The 10,382-nt window shown below is 39.0% G+C and overlaps 1 protein-coding gene across 1 annotated transcript in view; it reads left to right on the forward strand.

Moving 5' to 3' along the window:
• EBF2 (EBF transcription factor 2) overlaps positions 1-280 on the forward strand; it is a gene marked incomplete at both ends in the record, with an annotated part of 195,272 nt that extends 194,992 nt beyond the window's left edge. The window contains one exon of the mRNA XM_081092812.1: positions 249-280. Coding sequence (XP_080948938.1) covers positions 249-280 — 32 coding nt within the window. The remainder of the gene's footprint in view (positions 1-248) is intronic.
• Between the last annotated feature and the right edge of the window lie 10,102 nt (positions 281-10,382).

Consider the following 10,382-nt stretch of genomic DNA (forward strand, 5'->3'; position numbering starts at 1 on the left):
TACACAACCCATTAATATAAAAGAAAACATAACTCTTGGCCTCCCAAGCAAAACTTCAACAAGCTTTGCTTGTACTTAGTGATCAGGAAGGTCTTAGGACCTCTGTAGGCTTTCTGCTAGACCAAACCTGATACCATCTCTCTGGATTGCATCAGACCTGTCAGTCCCATCGCCTGCCCCCTCTCTGGGTTATAGCCTTCAATGTAAAAACCTCAGAGACTCATTCCTGTGTCCTTCTTTCCTTGCAGCCATGACCGGACTTGTCGTGCCCCCAATGTAAAGAAGAGGAAGAGCTGCTTTCTTATAGCACAAAACTGCTTACTCCGATGGACCGACAATGAGGAAAGCACTCTTGGGTCTTTGGGGAGAGTTGTGCCCCAGTGAACGGATGGGCAGATTTGGGTACACGAGGAGCTGCTTGTTACCTGGTCTCTCCTTCCGTGTGTAGCTCTGATGGTGGCTATACAAACTGACCCTCTTGGGGACAAGGACAAAAGATGTCATTGACGTAGTCAGTGCTAAAAGCAGAAATGCAATTCTTTGTTATGAACATTATAAGACCACCTTCCTATGTTTGTAAAATATTTAAAAAAAATTGGCAAACAATTCAAGCTTAATATTTTGGATACTATTTGTTTTTCTTTGTAGGAAAAAAAAAGTTGAAAGTTTCTATTTTCTATGAAGCCTTTCAGATACCAATTTAGTTTATGCAGAAAAAAAACTGAACAAAACAGGGTACCAGCATGGAAGACTTTCTTAAAATGAAACCCGAATTGAATGACATGTTGTTGTATGTGTGTTTGCTTATAGTTTAATCTCTTTAAAAAAAGGGAAAAATTTAAAATGTTTTACAATTATTTAAATAAATAAACGTGTAACTTATTGTAAGTAGAGGTAGAAATTAAGACCTTTTTGGAAGAGAGGCAGTTCTCTTTCTGATGTAAAATGAAACTGATGCAAACATGTAGTAACAAGTTTAAAAGATGTGTGATTATTACTGCAGTTACTTACTAGACTCTTTCCCCCCAGCCTGCATCCCCTCTTTTTCCATCATTTTATTGACCCATGGGCAAGAACAGGTACCTGATGTAGATTCCTACAGAACAGCCCAACAGAAGCAAAGATTCAAATCCATGCAAATACAAAATACTCAAGCCCATAAATTCATTCCCATCCCCATCTGCTTTCTAAATAGTCTACAAGTCCCTTTTAGTATTCACTCTGTGTGAAATTAAAAACAAAAACTAAAACAAAAAAACTTAAGTGTAAAAACTTATATTAGCTTTCAACATTGTCCCTTGAGCAGTGCAGAGAATTCCCAAGTTTTAGTGCATCCCAGCTTTTCACCGCAGGGAACGAAGTCTCACCTGAAAGAAGAGCCAAAGCCATGTGACATTTCCCCACCCAGCCGCCCTTGGGTCTTCACAGAGCCACGCACTCTGTCCTCTTGGGTTCCCTGGCTCAGCACTGAGGTAGAAGCCCCACAGAACTTCAGAAACAGGCGAATCTTTTCCTTGAACTCTTAGAATGTCAAGTTCTTTCTTCTCTCTTTAGATATCCCCTCTCATGGCATTAAACTCTCTTTTTAAAAAGTACGTATCCAACTTGACACAGTTTCCAGGCCAAGAATGGGATGGGTTATGAAGAGAAATGTTAAAAGCCCTAAATCCTTCTCCTGGTGTTAAAAAAAAAAAAAAAGGAACCCAGATTTTTAGCAGGGTCAGAAATTGGGGACATCTGTGTCCCAAGCAGCCCAGTTACCCAGGGCTGCAGTGGGCTGTCCGTAGTTCTGGGAGTGGCTCTGAGGGGGAGAAACATTGCAGGAGCCTCTATGATCCTGGGATGCATCCAGACTTATTTGGATTGCCAATAAGGATCTCATTTTTTTCCAGGTCAGGGTTTTCCTTGTTGACTCATTGGCACACAATATCGTCTATACACAGACTCTGGTTTGGGTTTCTAACATTAGAAATTGATGCAGCTCTCATGGAAAAACACCTTTAGTGCATCTGAGCCAATTTTAGATGATACATACCCACAACTACTCAACCCCATCAGTCTTATTTGCCTGTAATCTATTCTGGAATTACCCAATATGATCCAAATATTATTTCTATGCACAGGAAAATCCAAGGTTTTGGAGACCTGACATGCTCATAACTTTTGCTGACAGTCCCTCACAGTCAGGCTTGAAGCGCCAAAATATAGGGAAACACACGAGAGAAAGTTCCCTAGTGAAAAATCGTAGGGGAAGGGAAAGTGTGTAGAACACAAACATTACCATCCAGAAGGGAAGGCAGAACAAAGTCAAGCATGTCTAGACCTGGATTTGAGCCAATCCAACATAAGGAAATGTTTTTTTAAAGTAGCATTGCTTTTAGAATCTGTGAATTTTGCTCTTGCATGAAGATGAGTGCAGTACTGTCTTCAAAATGATTGTAGAATTTGTTGGTAGCTTTACACCGAAAAAAAATGTGTGTAACTAAATACCAGACACCTTGACCATTCAGCTAGAACCTTGGCAGCAACAGATTTATTTAATTGTATAAATGTGTGTAAGGATTATTTTTAGTGTACTAATAAATTTCAAACAAAGCTACTCTGTCCTGTTTAGTCATTGCTGTTGAATCATTCTGGTCCCAGGTTATTTTTGTGCCACTTGGAAGACAAGTATTTCTATAGGTAACTACAAGTTCTATGCTATCTTTATAAGAGGAGCTGTGTAAGATTTTTTATTTAAAGGGACAATTTACTTCATTATTTATCTCACTTTTTTTTTTGTTATAACATCGTATTTTTCCCCAGTTTTTCTTTGCACATTTCAATATGCATGGTTTAAAAACCATTATCTTCTCTACCTTTTGTACAGTAAGGTCTCATTTTCAAACTGTATAGTTATCTTTTCCTCATTTTGCTTTGTCAGTTATATACGGTATAAAGTTGCTATGCACAGAGCTTTTTGTAAAGACAGCTTTTTTGTTTACTGTTTTTAATGGTCTTACTTATGAAAGAATATCTTGTTTGTAAAATGAATATGCCTACTTCAGTTTTAAACTTTAAATTATCCTAACAAAAAATAAAATTTTTGTACTGTAAAAATGTTTGGAACATTGCCTTGTTTTTTGAAGTGGGAAAAACTTAAGTTTGGGTTTTTTCCTTAACTTTGTAGATTTTCTCATAACTGCTAGTCCCTGAGCTCTGGTTGAGGAAATCTTACTGTAGCTTTTGCTTACATGGCAAGTGTTCTAAGGAACTCACATAGAGGAGAGAATATGTTTGACTTTAGATTATTTTCTGTATGTATTTATCTATATATCCACCAGTGAAATTCCTTCATAAAAACTCAAATGATCCTAACTCCTATGTAGGGCTTTCATTATGCGGAATTATTGAGGTAGGTGGGTGGTCTACGTCAATTTGAAAGGGCTTGCTGAACAAATTTTGTAACTTATCCATCAAACAATGAGGAAAGAATTGGAAGTTGGCCACAAAAACTTGATGCCGATTCTTTTTAAAAAAATGTTTTTATTGATTTCAGAGAGGAAGGGAGATGGAGAGAGATAGAAACATCGATGATTAGAGAATCATTGATTGGCTGCCTCCTACACACACACACCCTCCACCCCACTGGGGATCTAGCCTGCGACCCGGGTATATGCCCTGACTGGGAATCAAACTGTGACCTCCTAGTTCATGAGTCGATGCTTAACCACTGAGCAACACTGGCCAGGCTTGATGCCTGTTCTTAAACCATAGGAAGAGAGGAAGACACGTGTTCCTGGAAGGAAATTGTCTATGGAAAAGGACTCGCACAGAAAGGTAGAAGGGCTGTAGGAGTTCAGAGGAGATGATAATTTCAGAAGGTTGGAGTGGTCAGAGAAGTTTCCAAGGGGAAGAGTGGGCTGCAGCAGGCTTTCAAAAATGGTAATAATTTTGCAGTAGATGTTGGCCATGAGCACTACAGATGGGAAGGCCATGTGAACAAAGACATGTAAAGGGAAATTCACAAAGCACATTTAAGAGAATGTGATCCTAAATATGAATTTCAACCAGACTTATTCACAAACATACTTATAATTGGGTTATCTCATTTCTCTCTACAAAGATACAGATATCCACATAGATTGTTTTCCTTGTATAAGTGGGTGAGATGCCATTAGTAGGCACTAATCTGAGAAAGCCACTGTAGTTTTGTTTTTCTCTGCGGAGACTAACTCTGCCTAGATCAGGGGTGGGCAAACTTTTTGACTCGAGGGCCACAATGGGTTCTTAAACTGGACCGGAGGGCCGGAACAAAAGCATGGATGGAGTGTTTGTGTGAACTAATATAAATTCAAAGTAAACATCATTACATAAAAGGGTACGGTCTTTTTTTTCAATGGTTTTATTCATTTCAAACGGGCTGGATCCGGCCTGCGGGCCGTAGTTTGCCCACGGCTGGCCTAGATTGTGCTTCCCCTGGATCTTTGTATGACTCATGTCTTGTCATCCTTCAGGCCTCAGGTTAAGTATCATCTACTCAGGGAAACCTAGGCTGACCTCTGACCATGCAGGGTTCCCCTTATTCTCTTTAACTGAATACTTTTTGTATCCTTATCATAATTTGTATTTATCTGTTATCTTTAGATTGAAATATCATAAGAACAGGGACCATTACTGTCTTAGTACTGTGTGTGGAGCACTGAGTTCACTGCCTGAGGTTCCCAACAATGAGTTGAACGAGTGACTGAGCAGACTGAATTCTGATCCCTGAGAGCAGCTCTGCTTTGTTTTGTGGGAGACGTAGCTAATAATCTGTCACAATTGATAGGAAACAGCATCACTTTGAGAATCCACTTCTTGGTGACTATCTTGTTAGCCAACTAGTAAAAAAAAATGAAGAAGTATGTCTGTAATATAAAGTGGCTGATTGTTTAATTAACAGAAAACTCAAAATGAAAGGGAAGTAAGGAAGAAGAGACCTCTGGCTGGTGGCCTGTAGAGTAGGTTGCTTTGCCTCTTGGCCTTGGGGCTTATCTCATGTTGATTTTCATGATGCTCGGGTGTAACTTCAGAATCATAATTGGGGTCTTTTAGAGGAATGCGTATTCTGCTCCTATTCCAGAGATGACACTTGCTGACCACACACTTGAATCTCAAAGAGCTTATGGTATGTTTACCAAACTGGAAGGAGTTCAGAGTGACTGTAGGGCAATGAATTTGAGAGTAATGAGATTTGGAACTTTAAAAATTAGGTGGGGACTGGATCCTCAAGGACCTTGCTCATAGTAGACTATGCTGTAGGCCAGTGATGGAGAACCTTTTGAGCTCAGCGCGTCAGCATTTTGAAAAACCCTAACTTAACTCTGGTGCCGTGTCACATATAGAAATTTTTTGATATTTGCAACCATAGTAAAACAAAGACTTATATTTTTGATATTTATTTTATATATTTAAATGCCATTTAACAAAGAAAAATCAACCAAAAATATGAGTTAGCGTGTCACCTCTGACACGCGTGTCATAGGTTCGCTATCACTGCTGTAGGTAATGGTTAACTGTTAAAGGAACTTAAGTCAAGGAGTAACACAATCAACTTTATGCTGTAGAAAAATCACAGTAGCTAAATTGTGGATAATGGATTGAAACAAGTGAATATTGGAGGCAAGGAGGCTAATTAGGCAAGGGATAAAAGATAGCTGAAAAGCACCAGTGTGCTGTGTCTATGACTGGTATCCATTCTGATTGTTCCTGTGCCATGTCAGTTGATAAATGTTTTTAAATTACTCTTGCAATTAGGAGACCGTTGTAATTCTCCAGACAAAAGTGACTCATGCCTGAAGTAAAGATTGGCAATAGAGATGGAAAGTAGAGAAAGATTTGAGAGAAAGCTTTGCAGTTTGATATGACTTATTGATTAATTAGATGTGGAAATGAGGGAGGTGGGTGGCTAGGATTACTCCTGGTTTGCAAGTGAGACTATTTGATTTTGTGATAACATTAAAGTAGGGAATAAAGACAGGACTATATTGTAGCAAATAAAAATATATGATGAATTAAATTTATTTTTAAAGCCTCACCCAAGTATATTTTTTCCATTGATATTTTAGAGAGAGTGGGAGGGAGGAGAAAAAGAGAGAGAAAGAGAGAGAGAGAGAGAGAGAGAGAGAGAGAGAGAGAGAGAGAGAGAGACTAGTTGCCTTCTGCACCCACTCCGACTAGGGTAGGGATTGAATCTGTAACCCAGGTACATGCCCTTGACTGGGAATAGAACCCACAACCCTTCAGTGTGCAGGTCGATGCTCTAAGCACTTAGCAACACCAGCCAGGGCATGATGATTTTAAATTGAGGCAAAAATGCTACAGTTCTTCTCCTCCTTCCTCCTCCTCTTTCCTCTCCTTCTCCTCCTCCTCCTCCTTCCTCTCCTCCTCCTCCTCCTCCTCCTCCTCCTCCTCCTCCTCCTTCCTCTCCTTCTCCTCCTCCTCCTCCTCCTCCTCCTCCTCCTCCTCCTCCTCCTCCTCCTCCTCCTCCTCCTCCTCCTTCTTCTTCTTCTTCTTCTTCTTCTTCTTCTTCTTCTTCTTCTTCTCCTTCTTCTTCTTCTTCTTTCTAGGTTAGCTGAAGTTTCCAGCAGTTTATTCAAGGATTCAGAGGATTATCTTCTTTGGTTCATAAATACCAAAAAAGATGGCTCTATTTTTATTTGAACGGCTGTTTGGTTGGGTATAAATTTTCTGAGGTTACACTTTCTTTCTTTGAGGACTTCATAGGAGGGTTTTAGGGTATTTGCTTTTTAGCTAGTTTCCAGTGTTGAATGTTGCTGTGGTAATAGCTGAAGTTATGCTTTCTCATGCCCCTCTTTTATTCCCCATATGCATACAAGGAAATCCTATAATTTGCTGTTTAAGTCAGGACACCTTTGAGAGTGAAAGGGGGCACACTAAATAATTATGCCTGGAAAACATGTAAACTGGCAGTTGGTCACGCTTGATATTTTTGTCTGCCTGCCTAAAAGAGTCTTTGTATTTGAAGACTAGGACCTTGTCTTGGTGTTGATTGTTCTCTGTAATGTTGTCCCCCTGGGATGCAGTGTTCCCTCTCAATGTATAAATTCAAGCCTTCTTTTATTTCTGGAAGCTTTTCTTTAATTATAACTTTAAAATACATTCTCTGTTTCTTCATTTTTGCTCTATTTGCTAGAAGCATCTGTTTAATCATATACAGGCTCTCTACTGCCCATCATTCATGTCTATCATGTTCTCTCTAACAACTCTTCACTCAGTGCACTTGTATGCTTGCTTTCTCACTCTTGTCCTTCTCTATATTCCTTCTAATGGGGCCTTAATTTCACAGATTGCTTTGGTTTTTTCTTTCATTTTTCATAAGCTGTGCTAGCTTATATCCCATTACTTTCTATGGTGTTACTGAGCTATTCCATCTCTGCTATGAGTTATTTTTTTATAGAGAAATTACTTTGTTGATGATGATGATGATGATGATGATGATGATGAGCTTGATCAGAATTACTGTCAGCTCCATGAAAACTTTTTTACCTGGTGTGTATGCTTCACCTTTAATTTGTCTTGCTTTTTCCCCTCATGGTATATAGATATAAACCATATTTTGATAACTTTTTGATACTCATCTTTGATTGAGGTGAGATTTTTCTGGATCACCCACTTGCTAGATGTTTGAGAAGGGAAGTTTATGACCTTGTACCAAGCTAGTAGAAGTTCTTATTTCAGACGTGTGTGTTTATATGTGTGCACACGCTTCCATGAGAGAGAGGGGCGGTGGTCTTTTAGCTTTTATTTCTTGGGCAAACTAAATTAGCATTTATGCAATTGCTCCCAATGCATACTACTCTTTCTGGTTCTTAGATCTATGGCTTCTTTGGGTAATTCCTCTTCAGTCTTGCCTACTGTCCATGCCAAATGGGGTCCACAGATATGCCTATAACCAGACTATATGTTTGTTTCAATTGTTTAAAAAACAGATGTTGGTTTTGACCCTTTTTATATCACCAGCCTTGTATGATATTAGCAGCTGAAACATCCTTTCTCAGTCTCCACACATTCCTGCTTGATTTTCCCTGCCATTGCCATCCTTTCCGCATAAACTGATTTGGGGTAACCAATTTTCCTAGTTTCCTCAAAGATGAAATTCGTGCTTCTCTTTCTCATTTCCCCATTTTCCTTAGAGTGATTCTGAGTGGGAATTGATGAAAATGATCTTATGGCAGCATTTTAATCAGTGTTTTCATATTCTCTGCTTTGCACCGTGGCAAGTCAAGGAGAGGCTGCTGCACAGTGCTATGCCACCATTCTCCCTCTGACCTAGCAGATGGCCTTGATAAGCAGCTCCTGCAGCCCAGCTCAGTGGCTACTTTCTTCACTTTCTCCATTGGCTCCTGAAAATACAAATAATAAGATATTGGTAATTCCCAAAACTGTCAAAAGAGATTGTCCAACTGGAATTTGTTTCACTAAATAATACACACACAAAAATAAACCTGTGGTCTGACTCTTTGAAATATGTCATATCACTATGTCATAGCAATTGTGCTTTTGGTTATTCTTCTAAAACCGATCCCACTCTGAACAGTAAAATTCAATTTTCCGTAAATGTTATCTATAAAAGACAGTATGATAAAATGAAGATCACTAGGATTCAGAGACCTGAATTCAATTCAAATTCTATCACCTTTAGTTATGTAATCTTGAATAAATCACTGCATTAACTCTTAACCTTCTTAAATGCAAAATAACAATAACTATACATATATGTAGGTGTATGCATATACATACTAGCATATATACATGTATAGCAGATATACACATATACATATATACAGTTTTATTTGTCATTGTTTTTGTAGTGATTTATACAAGATTCCATAACTAGAGATGCACATAGTAATATACACACACGTGTACATTTATGTATATATGTATCATTATTATGATGAAATGAAAACATGTACATGTTAAGATTGTAAACTTGATGAGTGTTAAATTTTTGTTTTTGTCTGTTTACTTCACTGCTCTATCAGCACCTAGAATAGTGCTTGGCACAGTGCAGGCACTCAATAAAAAATCAACAGTAGATTGATATGTAAAATGCCTACACATGATAGAGGCTCAGGAAATTCAACAGGAACAGCTCCAGCTTGGGCTTTCAGGTCCCACAGACTCAGGTTGCAGCCCAGCTCTCCTGCGTGCCAGGGCAAGATGAACTGAGCACTGAGACTCGGAACTCACTGGTTCACCATCTTTGAAAGGGCAGCACCATTGGACTGAGTCCTGCCTTGCGATCAGTTAACATCTTCCTCTCAGACAGGTGTCAAAAAGGGAAGCAGTCAGAGCAAGGTTCACTCCAGTCTGTTTTGGGGATAAAAGAGTGAACAGCAAAGGAAACATTATCTGGCCTTGGACATCCTTTGAACCAACAGTAAAAATTCGGGTAGAACAATAGGGCCCGTGCCAGGAAATAGTTCTCTAGCACTCTTCGTACTTGGGCGTGGTTCAGCCAAGAGAAGCCACAGTCCCAGTTCTTTGTAACAATAAAAAAGAGAAAAGGATGTGTCCCAATCACCAGTCTATGTTTTCTTCCTTTAAGAGTTAAGGAAATTTTTTTGCCATAGACCAGAACATCTGGCATGTCGTGAACATGAGTTCTGAGGACAAAGCAAGCATTGTTTTCAATTCCAGAATTTTGCAAGTCCAAGAGTTTAAATCCATGAAAAATGGCTTTTAAGAGAGGAATGAGACCAGGTTGACTCCTAATATTACATCCAAATATTTACCATTTTTGAGCAAGAAAAGCATAATTGCATGGAACTTTACATGCCTCAAAGACTGTGACTATATAGATTTAAATATTAATAATGCATTACTGCTAACAACAATAATGATAATGGCTAGTAAAGTGAAAATGCTAAATTTTCATTCTATGCTCAGTGAAGTAACAGAAAGAGTGTTAACACCAGCAGCTAGCAGACGTGATTCAAATCCCACCTCCATCTTTTTACTGTACCTGTATAATTCTCAGAAAATTGTCTTTAGGAATGTGAAAGTGGCAGACCCAGTAAGTGTTCAACTCTCTACATTTTTGTTTCTCTCTCCTTAGCCGTGGAAAAATTAACATGTGTTTATCTGAAAAGCCACCCATCACTCTTCCCTTACAGCTCCTCCCTGCCGGCAGCACTGAAAAGGGGATTATTAATTAATCGGTGTTTGTGAAACACTTAGAAGATGAAAGTGTTGGGTGTGGAGCAGTCCATTTACATCACAATACTTGAGCTGGCTGCTCCTTCAAGTGGATCCACTTACAATGTAAGGAGTCTCAGTAGAGGTGTTCCAGTCACTCAAGGATCAATGTGTGATTCTGGAAAAGGCTTGTGTCT

Source organism: Myotis nattereri (genome assembly GCF_964212035.1).
Source record: "Myotis nattereri genome assembly, chromosome: 5".
Taxonomy (NCBI): Eukaryota; Metazoa; Chordata; class Mammalia; order Chiroptera; family Vespertilionidae; genus Myotis; species Myotis nattereri.